At 42.2% G+C, this 17001-nt stretch overlaps 1 protein-coding gene across 1 annotated transcript in view; it reads left to right on the top strand.

Moving 5' to 3' along the window:
- Positions 1-17001, top strand: part of LOC126249761 (NACHT and WD repeat domain-containing protein 2) — a 253964-nt gene that overhangs the window by 31477 nt on the left and 205486 nt on the right. The window contains exons 6-7 of the mRNA XM_049951451.1: positions 11829-12054; positions 12136-12334. Coding sequence (XP_049807408.1) covers positions 11829-12054; positions 12136-12334 — 425 coding nt within the window. The remainder of the gene's footprint in view (positions 1-11828; positions 12055-12135; positions 12335-17001) is intronic.

Below are 17001 nucleotides of genomic sequence, written 5' to 3'. Positions count from 1 at the left end.
CGTTACTGTACAGCTCAAGCTGAAAAGTTTGTGGCCAGGCACCGATATCAGTGAAATTTCGTTTTTGGTACAAAATGATATCTAATAGTTTCCCGATTTTGAATTAACATTTTTGTCTCTTGTATCTTTTGAATCAGTTTAGAAAGTGGTTGCGAGCGGACTGCTGTGGTTAGCTGTTGGTGAGCATGTTACAATTGTAGTGTTTCCGCGAAACTGAAGTTTTGCGGTGGCTAACGTGAAAGTACGGCGTGTCTGTATAAAGATGCTTTTAAACTCGGGAAAACTGCTGCTAAAATGCACTTAATCTTGAAGCAAGCTTTTGGAAACAACGCTTCAGGTCAGATCCATAATCACGACAAGTATAAGCGTTTCTAAAACTAACGAATATCGACTGATGATAACCATCCCGACCGGGTGTCAACTAACATCATACGAGAAAATGTTCAGAAAGTGACAGACCTGACTCCAAGATCGTAGATAGACCATCCAAGACCTCTGCAATATCTTGATAATAAGTTGTGGTACATTTCAACTTATTCTGTGAGAAGCACTGAGCACGAGGAGGACTGCTACGAAATTTGTGACACGACTACTTCTGGACGATCCATACATTCTTTCAAAGTTTGTTACTGGTAATGAAAAGTGGATTTATGGCTATGACCCCTAAATGAAGCAGTAATCGTCACAATTGGAAGAGTCCTTCACCTAACCAAAATAAATGGACAGTTACATGAGGTCGTTGATGATCTGTCAGATGGTCAATAAAAAGTTCTGTCGTGATGTTCTAAGACATTTAAGGGCGGGCACAGAAGTAGCATAAGATCGGTTGGGTACACTAACATAACAGTGCACGACCACATACGGCCCACATTGTTCAGAAATTTTTGCCTAAAAACAGTGGCTCCCCATCCACCATAATCACCTGATGTAGCTCCGCGTGCCTTCATCCTCTTCCCTAAGATGTAAATCAAGTTGGAAGAAGAAAACCTTTCAGGTTGCATTTCAAAACTGGCAAAAACGTTGGGACCGTTGTAGTCACTCCAAAGGAGACAATTTTGAAGGTGATATGTACAATAAAATCTAGTGACAACGTTTTAATTTGAATTAATATATTTCAGGAACTTTTAGGTTCAACCTTGTATACTGGCTCGTGTTGCGTTATGGAATAAGTTGAGTGGGAACTAGATACGCGGAATAGTTGCTGTGCAGCTGGTTGTTGTTCTTGATTCATTCAAATTAATAAAGGGTAAGGCCGCTATGTTATAAAATTCTTTGTTTAGTACAGGTTATTACAAAAGAAATTTTGTCAATCAAAATTATCAGCTGTTAATAAACGGGCGGCTGAATTCAAACGAGGCGGCATTTTTCTTCAAGCAAATTCACGTAACGAACACACTCAAAACTGCAGTCACAACTGAAAAAAAAAAAAAAATGGTTCAAATGGCTCTGAGCACTATGCGACTTAACTTCTGAGGTCATCAGTCGCCTAGACCTTGGAACTAATTAAACCTAACTAACCCAAGGACATCACACACATCCATGCCAGAGGCAGGATTCGGACCTGCGACCGTAGCGGTCGCTCGGTTCCAGACTGCAGCGCCTAGAACCGCACGGCCACTCCGGCCGGCCACAACTGAAAAGATCGAGACAGTTCACACTATGGTATTGGACGATTGGTGATTATAGACAGCTAACTTCTGGAGAAGGAGCAGTGAATTTTAGACGAATAATCAATTATTAGAAGGCTCTGTGGAATATAGGTTCCGCAGTTGTCGAATGGAAGCTGGCACCGAATAAAATTTCTCGTCAGTTTCTTAAGCCTGTTTAAAAAAGCATTCAACTGGCATTAGCACCATTTCTTACTGTGGGTTAGACGTGGGTCACTGCTAGGATGTGAACATGTGTTCATGCACAAAAAAGGTGAATCAATTTCTTTTGCCCGACTGGTTATGGCCAGTGTTTTCTGGATGAAAAGAGGGCGTTTCGTACTGAGTATTCTGCAACGGATGAAAGACACATATGTGAATGCTTTGAAGGCTTATGGACCAAATGGATGGCAAATTATGTCTTAAGAAACCTGGATTGTTACAAAAACGTTTTAAAAAATCTTCTGGGCATTGCTCCTGTCCATATACACTATCTGATCGTAATTATCCGGACACCTATTGGTGGACATTACTATGGACAGTGTTAGCCCTTCGCCTTTATGACGACTTGAACTCTGCTGGGGACACTTTCAATGAGATGTCTGAATGTCTGTGGAGCCGTGGAAGGTAGTGATGTTGGATGCTGGGGACAGAAGCGATGCCGACGGTCTAACTCATTCCAAAGGTGTTCCATTTGGTTAAGGTCGGGATTCTAGGCGTGCTAGACCATTTCAGGAATGTTATGGTCCACGAACCATTGCTTCACAAGTACTTATTTTTGATAGTGTGCATTGCCATGCTAATACAAACAATCATAATATGCGAACTATTTCTCTACTGCACGAAGTACACAGTACTGTAAAATGTATTCGTATTCTTCCGTCTGTAGCACCTTCTTAAGCTCGGTAAGGGGGCCAGACCCTAACCACAGAAAACAACCCCATACTGTAACACCACATCCTCCGTACGTCACTGTTGCACTACACACGAGGCGGACCCGACAGCATAAAATGCAGTAGAGAGTATTATGTTATCAGTGGAGAAACAGCAACAGCAGTGTAGGTCGGTCAGTGAGCTCAGTGACTTCGCATGTGAACTAGTCATTGGGTGTCACCTGAATAACAGATCCTTTGGGGACATTTCAACCCGGAAAGCTGCCAAGTTCGATTGTTCGTGATGTGAGTGTGAAGTGGAAACGCGAAGCAACAACCAAAGATAAATCGAGACTGGGCAGACCTCATATACTGACAAACAGGGACAATCGAACACTGTGGACGGCGGTTGTAAAAACTCGCACGAAATCAGCGAAAGAAATCGTTTGTGACTTCCAAAGTGCGTAGGGAGCTAAAAATGATTGCGAACAATGGTCGAGCAGCTCCTCATGAGCCATACATTTAGATTGTTGTACTATGCTAAGCGACACGTGAGGTTGTGTAAACAGCGACGCCACTAGGCAACGAATCACTCCAGTCCTCCAACTGAAGAAATCTTGTCTCCTGGGTAACGTACTATTGCAACAATAACCCAACCATTTCCATGGTCATAGTCTGCTGCATTGTCAATAGTAAAATTATACACAGCCCCCATAAAAACAGAAGGGTCATGTAAAAACACTTGTCCATTGACAGGTTGAGCTACTAACTCCACATCATCTACTGCTTTATAAACAGTCAGACGGGGACGTCTTCTCCTCATCTTGTAGCCACATTGTACGTGCTGCTGCTCGTGCTGCTGCCGGCCGCGGTGGTCTTGCGGTTCTAGGCGCTGCAGTCCGGAACCGTGGGACTGCTACGGTCGCAGGTTCGAATCCTGCCTCGGGCATGGATGTGTGTGATGTCCTTAGGTTAGTTAGGTTTAAGTAGTTCTAAGTTCTAGGGGACTGATGACCTAAGATGTTAAGTCCCATAGTGCTCAGAGCCATTTGAACCATTTTGCTCGTGCTGCTGCCCAACGACTGGAGTCGTTTCCTGCTGTGCGCCGCTTATATAGCAGCAGCACGCCGGAAGCGCATATCACTTGGCGCGACCGGAAAACTTGATTTTAGAGTTCCGGCCTGGAGAACTTTTCCTGCCGTCATTTATAGTGCCAACAATGAAGTACGGAGGAGGCGGTGTTACGGTACGCTGGTGTTTTATCTGGTTAGGGTGTGCTCCACTTATTGCGCTTAAGGAAAGACTAAATGCTGAAGGATAATGAACACATTTTACAGCACTGTGTATTTCGTACAGTAGCTGAACTGTTCGCAGACGATGATTGTTTGTATCAGCACGACAGTGGACCCTGTTATGAAGAAGCACGTGTGAGGCAGTGGTTAGTGGACAATAATATTTCTGAAAAGGGTCTCGACCTGAACCCAACGAATCACCTCTGGGATGAGATAGAACTCCGACTTCGCTCAAGACCTCGGTGTCCAACATCACTAGCTTTATTGTTTCGGATCTTGTGGAAGATTGAGCTGCCGTACCTCCACAGACATTCAGCCAACATATTGAAAATGTCTCCAGCAACGTTCTAGCCTTCATAAAGGCGAAGGATGGACACACACCAAGTTAGTGTCCGCTAATAGGTGTCCAGATACTTTTGGCCATATATTATAACTACAAGTTTTCGTTGCCCGTGTTTTTAACGAGTGTACTATTCCGTTTTTAGCGGCGATGAGGAAACATGTACCGACATTAGATTGTAACCCAGTAATTTGTGTTATAAATAGGTTTATATTCAATGAATATAATGCACTTATCACGACAGTTAATTATCAGTCTGAAAGTATACATCAGTTATTATTTTTAAAATTGTGATAGTACTTCATAATTTGGAGACTGGTCCGGGACATTCCTGACGAAATTGCCAAAAAACCCGAAGTTGTGATTTAGGTAATGAAGGAACTCGGAACAGTATGCAAACTAAGAGAATCTCGAGAGGGTCTTTATGAATCCTGAAGGACTTTGAAGCGACATCGCAGAACGAGATGAGCATGGTAAGATATAACCAGTTTCTTAAAATGTAACCATGTCTTACTTTTTGCTGTAGCAAAATACGCTTAAGAAGACGATGTAAAACATAGTTACGCCTTCGTAGGCGAGCCATCTATTTTCGCGTAACAAGCCATGTTTTTTATGCTCTGTTTTCCCCTGAAATCGTATATTGTCAGTAACCTTTTCCGTGTCTGCACTGAAAACGAAACTAACTACGCCCATTCTTCACAAAAAAACGGTTCCCTGTCATTCAGTAAAAACACAACTGTTTCCAACATTAGTGTTAATCTAAATATGAAGACACATCTCTTCGAAATCGTCTTCTTAAGCTCACGCGATACACCAAAAAATATCACATTGAGTTTTACCTCTATATAACAATAAATACAGGGCTAAGGCTAAGCACATTATACACTCACAGCTCCATTGCACAACAATGAATGTGCAGAGAGCATTTCCGTGACTTTTTCTGGTGAAACGGTAAAAGGGGTGTTATACTTGATGCCAGGGGTCGAATATGTACCGATCTTATTATTAATCGATTACCAATATAAATTGGTATGTCATGAGCCCCCAATAGATTTGCTGTGATAAGAGTGATAAGTTGGCCGCCGGTCCACAAGACACTGCCGGATTAGGCTAGAGCGGGATCCGTAGCAAAAGTTAAGAAGAGGCCCTCGGTTTGCTTTAGGCATAAATGATTAGGATATCAAATAAAACAGCACTTTTCTTTGGTCCCAAAACGATATGTACATTTTCTTAGGTGGTTATCGTCATACAGACATTTAAAATATAAATTCTCTTCCCACTATAAACGCTACCTTACTGCTATCACAAATTACTGCACTTCATTAAATTTGTGAAAACAATGAAGTTAATACAGTGATTGAAATGAGGCGTTCAAGGATCAGAAATTAAATGTAAGAAAAGAACTATATTTAAAACCAAATTAAACGAATAAAAATAAAGACCACAATCATTTTGGAAAGGATTTTAAAAAAGTTACCGTTCCATAAGTACTGAACACACGGCCTTTGGATTATGAGCCCAGAGACGTGGTCATTAGATGGCACGTATCAAAGGTACTGTAAGAAAAATAGGTACACCAAGGGAGGAATGAACGAGTGTAATAGTAGATTTACAAAAATAAATATGGTATCCATTAATTACTTTCTTATTGGTAAAAATTAGAATCCTATTCTAATTGATAGAGTTATTACGACTAGCTCGGAGAGCATTACAGAGTTCCCTGTAAATATTATCAACTTACGACACATAGTGTAAGGTGGCAGATTGAATGAATGCCAATGCTACTGGATAAACTCAGGGTATTTTTAATGATTTAGTGTGACACAATAAATTATTTTCGTTACATCTGAACAATCGAGGGTCCACCAAGGTGGATGGCTAGACAGTGTGAAATTTGGCACCCAACCATACACTACTGTGTGGGTTTCAAAACGTCAATCCCACCCATGGTGTCTCAGTGGCAAATAAATCTTGACTGTCTTCAAGAGTCAAACAGATATAAAGAAAACATTTTGTTTTCTGATGAAACACCGATAGTTGATACCCACATTCATATATGCGTTACACATAGAATCTACTTCGTTTATTTTTTTTTAACTTTGTACCGTATATAAATAAGGTTACCTTATTCTTCAGTGTTTCTCATTTTCCTGTCAGCAAATTTCGCAGTCAGTAGGTAAAATTATATTTCAATCTTTTAACATCTTCTACTGTTGTTAAACAGTAGTATTGTATCCTATTACCCCACAGCGACCAGTAAAGAAACAAAGACACAAAAGAAACTCAGGAACCGCGAAACTACATCTTATACAAGAATAATCCACAACAGGAAAGCAATTTTCACTCTAGATGGCACGTATCAAAGGTACTGTAAGAAAAATAGGTACACCAAGGGAGGAATGAACGAGTGTAATAGTAGATTTACAAAAATAAATATGGTATCCATTAATTACTTTCTTATTGGTAAAAATTAGAATCCTATTCTAATTGATAGTGTTATACGACTAGCTCGGACAGCATTACAGAGTTCCTTGTAAATATTATCAACTTACGACACATAGTGTAAGGTGGCAGATTGAATGAATGCCAATTTTGCACCTTACATGAAAGATTTCATATGTCGTAACAAGTAGATGAGTATGTCACCTGACATACATCGGCGATAATGAGCAGATTTGCCTATTAAAATGTACAGTAAGTAATGTAAAGGCATGACACCCGATTCTATGGTATTAACACACCGAACCAAAATCCTGCATGTCAAAGAGTAAAAGGTGAGAAAAGCTGCTGGAGGAAACGTTTTAGTTTGGGGGCAGACGTGAGTTGCGCCGTCACAGCCCACGTACAACGGAACGCTGTTCGTGACCCATGGCGAAAGGGACAACGAATTCGCTGGGTGATACATCGAGGAGTGCAGGTAGCGGCTCAGCGGGCGCAAAATGTCCGACTGGCTGGAATAAACTCAGAAGGATTAGAAAGGGGCGAAATTGCGATGCAGTTTAAAGGTAGACCCTTTGCGATTGGCAGAGGTGGTTTCCACAACATGAAAGTAACGTCCCCATTGGTCTGAAAAAGCTGTGACATGGAACACGAAAGGACACAGGTGGGGGACAGTTTGCTACAAAAGACACATGAGCGAAAACTACGGGGACTCTCCTCTGAACCAGCATCAAGTGTAGAACAGGGCGCATCATGCTCTTCACGACGCAAAAAGAGGAATTTTGTGTGAACGCTGCGTTCACTTTGGCTGACATTCAGCTAGAAATTAGCTGAAGAGCACAGAGCCCCATCAGCGGAGAAATGAAACTGCCTCATAGTCAATTGTTCTTGCGAGAACTGAGAGGACATTGTAGTATACATGCTGTTCAATCGATGCACGAGTATACCGCCATATTTCCAGACTAGGGATGAGTGCATGTTTTCTCGCCTAACGAGAAACATAGAACAGCTTCCACTGATAAAATCAGTAAAGATTTTGATTAGCATTTTTTATAGGATTTGCAGATGGCGAGAGTAGCCTTGCAGCTGACAGTTCATCGCAGCTAAGGTAAATGCTGCTAGCAGAGGCTAAACTTGTTGGTTCACCAGCTTGCGTGCTCTGTGAACTCGAGCAGCCTTGAGTAATCTTTTGCTCATCTTGTCTCAAAAACTAACCATCCTCCGTATACTTGATTATCATCCTAAATAGTACCGAACTTAGAACCGGAATCGGATGATTGGTCATAATATTGGACAACTTCAACTTGTAGAGAGCTTCTATTTAAATTTGATATTGTTGTGTTCAGTGTAATTTCGGCCAAACAGGAAGTAACGCGTTATCTTGACAACTGTCCTAACATTGTCATGTCACAACCTATGTAAATTTGTGTACTTCTTTGACAATAATTCTGAAATTAAGCAAATTGTCTACAGCTAAACTTCAAATGTTCAAATGTGTGTGAAATCTTATGGAACTTAACTGCTAAGGTCATCAGTCCCTAAGTTTACACACTACTTAAACTAAATTATCCTAAGGACAAACGCAACCACACCCATACCCGAGGGAGGACTCGAACCTCCGCCGGGAGCAGCCGCACAGTCCATGACTGCAGTGCCCTAGACCGCTCGGCTAATACCGCGCGGCAAACACCAATGTCCTCTGTCCTAGAATAAGGGTCCACTCGTAACCCCAGTCACTGATTTTAGAGACGATAATGCATTCACAGGGTGTTTTTGCTGATGTCTGACAAACGTGAAAAGGAGTGGAGTGTCAGAGTAGTGTATGGTGTGACCAGCGCTCGCTTCTAGCAATGAACTGAAATTGTTACTACTCATTGTAGGTCTGGACACCACCGTCTTTCTATTGGACGGTAGGTAGAATACCACAGTTTGTGAATTGCGACAGCCCTCTGTTAATTGTGTTAACTATGGACAGGGATAAACTGGGGTCATTTGAACTGCGGACAGAGGATTGGCCACCCATTTAGCGTTAGCGGGAGACAGCCGAGGATGTTGGCTGATTGTCTCCCATATTCGCCACCGAAATAACTAAAAGGTCAGTCAACAAACACATGACTGAAAAACATCAAATCGTCAGAAGTAAGTCGTCCAGTTTCTTCATCTTCAGTTCTTTGAACAAAAACTTGAAGCTAACTCTTAACAAAACCGAATCGATCGAATACTTTTTTTCCTCGAGTCTGACATCCGCTCTTGTAAAAATGCTTCCTTCTCAACAGTTGGTCGCTTCGCACTGTTCGCACTCCTGATTTTCACGTATGTGTCTGCTTGCACCCCAACAAGAATCCCCGGAAGACGGCAGACAGAAGGATGGGTAGGATAAAACGAACCATTCAGCTTAGAATGAAAAGCTTCAGAACTTTCCATGGTATGGTTGCAGGTGAGCAAGTGTTCGGTGGATATATATGTGTCGAAAACATAGTCGGTAAATTTTACTATTGCAGGTGTCTGTTTCAACACGTACTCCCCGTCTTCCCATACCCAGCCACTAGAGATAACTGCCATGAAATCATCAGTGAAGCACTCCATTACCTTATCTGGACTCAGTAATTAAGAAAGGCAGCCAGAAGATGATTTTCAAGTAATATCTCTTTGGCGCGTTGAGAGCTGCCCTATACGTTTTTGACAGACCTAGCTCCTGTATCCTCCGCCCCTGCTGAACTCATCATTGCCAACTTCTGCGACTGAATCTATTGGATCATTTGTGGTATCGATGGGCGATGATACCACGTATAGAACATGATGAGTGTAAATGTGGAACATATACATGAGTAGTGAGTAAATAAAACTAGGTGGATGAGCAGAACGACGTGTTTCTCGAACGTGAGTAAATGATTGTCCGCAGATGACAAATTTCGACAGCGAGAGTCGAGGGGCGATTATTGGATTAGTCGATAAGCCGATAAATCGGCTTTGTACGCAGCTCACATGGCAACATAGTGATGTGGAACCTGGTGTACGCAGTTCACATGTAATCTAGAATACCATTCGTATTTAACTTGATAACTTTCTGTTTTTGCACCCAGGCGTGGAGTCGCCCCCCCCCCCCCCCTCCCCCACCCAATGTGCGGGTGCCCGTAGCATTTGCTAACTCTTGCTACGTTGCTAACCCGGCACTGCCCCCAGTACAGACTGTTACTTCGTGTCGACTGTTCTCTATTTCAGAGACGCCAAAGATGTGATACTGTAGTTGCCTGAATCGCCCGACGAAGGGTTGTCATGTTGTCTGTATGAGCAAACGATTAATTTATTAATAACGCGAACTGTAATTTATTTGCATTTAAATACGTTATACGATACGAGACACTATCAAAATTGTGTACTAAATGCTTTGAATGTTATTGTTCTTCTAATCATTGTGTTGTATCACAACAGCCTGAATGTAATTTCATATTCCTTGCTACAAATGTGTACTGCATTTCAAGCTGACTTTCTCTATAATGCGCATTCACGAATCCGCGTTATTTCCGTGTCAAAATTTATACCATAGCAGCTGATCGGTTCGAGGCGCATATGTGCCTGAGTTGTCATTACTAGAAGACAAAATAAAACATTCCCTGTCTCACATCCTCTAATTTCGCAGTAGGCGTGCTACTTACCTCTTTACCCGTGATGTAAGCGACCAACTTTACTCAGCTCACGGCCGAATTCACTAACATCACTTAAAATTAAGTACATTTTAAGATATTACTGTCTCTGTGATTATTTTTGTTTGTTACTGAGCAGGAAATAAAGCTCTCAACGTTAGCTGACGTTTTTCCATTCGTCTGTTAGTTGCTAGATGCATTTTATTTTAAAATACGGCTGAGAGCAGAGGGCCGGTTGAATACTTGATTTGGACTGCTTGCTGCTACAGTTAGATGACCACTGCTCTATGCGATTCACTCTGCGTCAATGCTGTCGATTAAAGAGCATCGTTGCTTGCAACGTAAAACATTACACGAGGTATCACTGTACATCTCATTGCACTCGTTCTGTTCAGCAGCGGGTGCAGCTGGATTTTGAACTTGGCTGTAAGTTATCCCGAATGAAATTTTTTAATGACATATCCAATGACTATTTGATTTGTAAAAGCTCCTATCAGAGCATATGATCTGAATTCTGAAATTCAAAATTATTTTATTCCCCCAATACGCTTTATTGTTTCTTTGAGAAAGTGTCTTTCATGTTGGATTTGGAGAACATTCTACGTCCACACAGTACGGATTTCCCACGACTTAGGTAGTGAATGAGATAGTAAACTATTCCACTATTTTTCTTTAGTTTTAACTCTTCCTGTACTTATTTGTAATTTATTTGGTATCATGTTCGTTTAGAAACAAAGTTGTGTTGTAACTAGGAAACAGCATTTTCCCACTGTTGTTATGCAGCCTGGAAGACAGGCTTTATTTGAGTGGCAACGTAGAAAGTCAATATGTGGAATGAGTTTAAATAATATCTGAAAATTCATTTATGTCACTCATATTAAAAATCACTATGTAAATTCTAAGCTCTGTTGCACGGTCCGATGAAAATGATTTTTTTATATTGTGAAATTCATCGAGAAGTTTCCCTATTCTTCAGGAGTGGGTTTTTATTTCTATAGTATTTATGCTTTCTTCATAAAACACTGTTCGTAATACTATTGATTCACATTACATAAGTTTGTGAAATCAGGCATGATTTAATTTGCATAATGAGTCAAGCATGATCTCCAGTCTGACGAGTATAAAGACGACTTTCCTAAATAACTTTTTAGAATTTACACAACTCCGATGGAGAATTCCGAGATTGGTGTGAATAATGTGTAAATACAGTGGATACCAATTTGGATAACGACTGTAATGGACCTAATAATTCATCATTGATAGTATTCTATACCGTCTTGGCCCACAGAAATTTCCACTTTGTGTAGCGTTATGGAAGAATCATGGGTAAAGTGATATTTGGAACACATTGGTGAAAGCCATTTCACCTTTACAGCATTTAAATAAAGACAGTTTTCTCTATTTTCAGTATGTTCATAATGCCTTAAACGACCTCAAAACCAAATTTTGGGCACAATAAGGTCAATCAGTGCACAACCTTGCATTAGTCTTTCAAAAATCACTTTTATATCAATACGCCCAATTTTCTTAGTCGTAACAGAAACCTCAATTATAAGAAACATCTAAGAACTAAGAATGAAATCTTTCGTTTTCAGTGACAGAAAGAGAAGTTATAAATGGTATCTTGAACGTTAAGAATACTAAAAATCATTGCCTGGCCTATGTGAGGTATATAAACAACATAAACTTACAAAATTTGAAGAAAGCTTCGTTGTTCTTAGACATTCTAAACAGAAGTTTAGACAATGAGGCCTCGAGACTTTTGGCAAATCTCAGAGACGAACGTCTGCCAAATAAAATTGAGTCTACGAACTTACAACGGTAAGTAGTTTCACAGAAAGTCTTTAGCATGCTGATCATCTGCTTTAGCTTTGTGTTACTTACTAGTGAATATGTTTACAGGTATACTGTGGAATGGATTGGACGTGAAGGTTTAGACACGGAAACACACGAGGAATATCTACAGCACTTTATTACCCATTTTTATAAAAATATCACCAAACTTGTGGATAGAGCAATGAGAAAAGAAGACTCAAGTGCTCAAGGACAGATCGTCACCGAAATATTACAGCATTTACATGCGTGTAATAATTCAGTGAAGGTAACATTTTAAATTATACTAGACATGTTTGATCGACTGTTTAAAACTAAATATTTGCGGAAAATATAACTCTTAATTTATCTTTGATTCTACGCTTCTTTATTTAGATGTTTACTACATTGTTTTATAAACTGTTTGCTGTTAATCTGAAAATTTAAGAAACCTACTGCGGTCTGCGGATGAAGAATGTCTCAAAGGCAAATTTACAGTTGACGTTTGTTTGGCACTGCTATCCATCAATTTGTTTCTAGCGTAAGTTACATGCACAATAGCTGTTAATGGACACTTTGCGTCGCTTAGAACTCGAGAGACTACCTTGGGAAAATGTCATCATAAATAGCAGCAAATGTCTGTTTTCATTCACGTAAAAGGCTACTGCTGACTGTAGTTCACAGAAAAATTTGTTCTCGTCAACATTTGCGTTAACTTTCGTTTGACAATAAACTGAGAGACAATTTTGGTTATCATTACAAAAATACATTATGCAAGCTGATGAATATTTTATAACTTGTAACTTCTGTAGAAACCTGAAAACGAGCTGATTTTCCACACGCTTTCATCTGCTGGTCAGTTTATGACTTAACGGTGAAACGAAATTCCACTGACAACATTTCTAAGATTGCTCAGGGATATTTTCTGAGCATTTGTTGCCGCTGCGGGAACAGCTTACCATAGGTTCTGCGGCTCCCCCGTTGTATTCAGTGAACTATACACGAGGTGCATAATGGCCAAATTTTCTTCAGTAAACCTATCCGTACTACATGTGTCACTTAACCTACAACTCACACTGCTGGAAAAACAAACCCGACGCAGGTCGGAGCAGTGCTAAATGCAAGCTCAAGGGCGAAGAGTAAAGCAGGTATCACTGTTGAATAAAATGTTCTCGGGTTTCCAACCGCGTCCATTGCTTAAAACTACACGAACTTTCGGCCAAGCACTCCTTGGCCATTGTCAAGTGGTATGACTGCCAGTGGGCTGTTGGTGCGCCCTTATATACGCTAGCTGCCGGCTGTGACGTCACTGGTGCCCGTGACATTGCCATATATGGGCATGTTTAGAGTCGGCGTTCGATGTGCCCTCTTCAACCGCGCGATCGCTGGATCCCGCGCAGCGCTGAGCTGCAAGCCACCGTCTCTATTCAGGGTGTTTGCGGTAATTTTTATTTCAATAGCTTCCTTTATTAAACTGTCCCAGAAGCCGTTAGTGCGAGCCACGACAGAGGTATCGTCAGATTTTATGTGGTGACCGTTTTCTAACGCATGCTCAGCTAACGCAGATTTCTCTGGATAGCGTAGGGGATAATACCTCTCATGTTCTTTCCTGCGTTGTTCCACAGTGCGCACTGTTTGTCCGATGTACTTCTGGCCACACTCACAAGGTATTTCGTAGACTCCAGATGTTCTGAGACCTACTGCGTCTTTAACTGGTTTCAGTAATTGACGGATTTTCGTTGGAGGCCTGAAGATTGATTTGATCTTGTGTCTTTTCAACAGGCGGCTTATCTTACCCGACACAGAGCCACAGAATGGCAGCAAAGAAAGTTTCTTTTCCTGCTCTTCGTCGGTGGTCTTATTCTGATATTTCCCTGATCCATCGAACGCCGACTCAAAACATGCCCATATATGGCAGTGTCACGGGCACCAGTGACGTCACAGCCGGCAGCTAGCGTATATAAGGGCGCACCAACAGCCCACTGGCAGTCATACCACTTGACAATGGCCGAGGAGTGCTTGGCCGAAAACTCGTGTAGTTTAAGCAATTGACGCGGTTGGAAACCCGAGAACATTTTATTCAATGTTATCGCCGCGAGACTCTGCATTCAGGTATCACTGTTGTCAGCAACAGGTACAGTACGAGGTCTGTTCAAAAAATACCGGAACTTTGTCCACAAAATTTTTCTACGCTTACCTTTTACTTACTGTGCATGGTCTCCTTCGAAATACTCGCCTCCACAATTGACACACTGCGCCCAATGCCGTTTCAACTTCCGGAAGCAGTCTTGGTACGCCTCCAGGTGGTGCGCGCGTAGCGCCGTCTGCGTATTTTCATTTATCTCATCTATCATTGCAAGTCTGCGACCTTACTGGCCGTTACTGGCGTGCTGTGTAGTAAAAATTAGCGTTTTCGGACGAATCTTGCATCAACTTGTCCTACGCTAATGACCATATTCGTGTCCACCAGTACTGTGGTGAACGCAGTCGGGCAGACCGCATTGTTGGGCGTCATAGAGGAAAAATTCCAAGTGTGATGATTTGAGGTTGGCTATCGTGCGATCTCGTCTCCTACGCATTGATGGCAACCCGTGCAGGAACCGCTACATCAAGGAAGTTTTACCTCTAAAGGTAATTCACACATCTCACATTGCCCCGCTCGAGTCCATTGTATGTTTCGTGACGAGCACCTGCGCTAATCGACTGTGCCTTGTGATCTACAAAAATAATTTGAGGCGTCAGCAAAGAAGCAGCTGCGCAGGACGTCGGGGCTTTTGGCACAGCATCGGTGGAGGCACTGTGCGTAGTGTTGGGTGTGTGCCTCATTAACATCATTATCCGTCAAAGAGCGGCAGCTTTGGCTGAAGAGGGGCAGGCACGATGACGTACTGGAAATAACAGGAGAAGAAACCACAGAAAAGCGCCAACTAAACCGTTGGCGGAATGACACCTGGCAAAGAGAATGGGGTACAACTGATTAAGGATGTCGCGCCTACTCCTTTTTCCCCAGTATCTGGTAATGGATGAGACTAAAGCATGTCGATCCAACGCGTGACATGGTTCATTCTCTCATGGACCATGTTCCGTACGCAGCATATACAGGGTGTTACAAAAAGGTACGGCCAAACTTTCAGGAAACATTCCTCACACACAAAGAAAGAAAATATGTTATGTGGACATGTGTCCGGAAACGCTTACTTTCCATGTTAGAGCTCATTTTATTACTTCTCTTCAAATCACATTAATCATGGAATGGAAACACACAGCAACAGAACGTACCAGCGTGACTTCAAACACTTTGTTACAGGAAATGTTCAAAACGTCCTCCGTTAGCGAGGATACATGCATCCACCCTCCGTCGCATGGAATCCCTGATGCGCTGATGCAGCCCTGGAGAATGGCGTATTGTATCACAGCCGTCCACAATATGAGCACGAAGATTCTCTACATTTGGTACCGGGGTTGTGTAGACAAGAGCTTTCAAATGCCCCCATAAATGAAAGTCAAGAGGTTTGAGGTCAGGAGAGCGTGGAGGCCATGGAATTGGTCCGCCTCTACCAATCCATCGGTCACCGAATCTGTTGTTCAGAAGCGTACGAACACTTCGACTGAAATGTGCAGGAGCCCCATCGTGCATGAACCACATGTTGTGTCGTACTTGTAAAGGCACATGTTCTAGCAGCACAGGTAGAGTATCCCGTATGAAATCATGATAACGTGCTCCATTGAGCGTAGGTGGAAGAACATGGGGCCCAAACGAGACATGACCAACAATGCCTACCCAAACGTTCACAGAAAATCTGTGTTGATGACGTGATTGCACAATTGCGTATGGATTCTCGTCAGCCCACACATGTTGATTGTGAAAATTTACAATTTGATCACGTTGGAATGAAGCCTCATCCGTAAAGAGAACATTTGCACTGAAATGAGGATTGACACATTGTTGGATGAACCATTCGCAGAAGTGTACCCGTGGAGGCCAATCAGTTGCTGATAGTGCCTGCACACGCTGTACATGGTACGGAAACAACTGGTTCTCCCGTAGCACTCTCCATACAGTGATGTGGTCAACGTTACCTTGTACAGCAGCAACTTCTCTGACGCTGACATTAGGGTTATCGTCAACTGCACGAAGAATTGCCTCGTCCATTGCAGGTGTCATCGTCGTTCTAGGTCTTCCCCAGTCGCGAGTCATAGGCTGGAATGTTCCGTGCTCCTTAAGACGCCGATCAATTGCTTCGAACGTCTTCCTGTCGGGACACCTCTGTTCTGGAAATCTGTCTCGATACAAACGTACCGCGCCACGGCTATTGCCCCGTGCTAATCCATACATCAAATGGGCATCTGCCAACTCCGCATTTGTAAACATTGCACTGACTGCAAAACCACGTTCGTGATGAACACTAACCTGTTGATGCTACGTACTGATGTGCTTGATGCTAGTACTGTAGAGCAATGAGTCGCATGTCAACACAAGCACCGAAGTCAACATTACCTTCCTTCAGTTGGGCCAACTGGCGGTGAATCGAGGAAGTACAATACATACCGACGAAACTAAAATGAGCTCTAAGATGGAAATTAAGCGTTTCCGGACACATGTCCACATAACATCTTTTCTTTATTTGTGTGTGAAGAATGTTTCCCGAAAGTCTGGCCGTGCCTTTTTGTAAAACACCCTGTATACACCGTGTTGATCTAAGCTAGACAGACAAAAAAAAAAAAAAAAAAAGGTTCAAATGGCTCTGAGCACTATGGGACTTAACTTCTGAGGTCATCAGTCCCCTACAGCTTAGAACTACTTAAACCTAACTAACCTAAGGACATCACACACACCCATGCCTGAGGCAGGATTCCAACCAGCGACCGTAGCAGTCGCGCGGTTCCAGACTGTAGCCCCTAGAACCACTCTGCCAACCCGGCCGGCCTAGAGAGACACTTGCACACGTGGAAAAC

This window comes from Schistocerca nitens, chromosome 3, assembly GCF_023898315.1.
Source record: "Schistocerca nitens isolate TAMUIC-IGC-003100 chromosome 3, iqSchNite1.1, whole genome shotgun sequence".
Lineage (NCBI taxonomy): Eukaryota > Metazoa > Arthropoda > Insecta > Orthoptera > Acrididae > Schistocerca > Schistocerca nitens.
The sequence above is the reverse complement of the archived record's forward strand: the minus strand, read 5'-3'. Positions and strand labels throughout refer to the sequence as shown.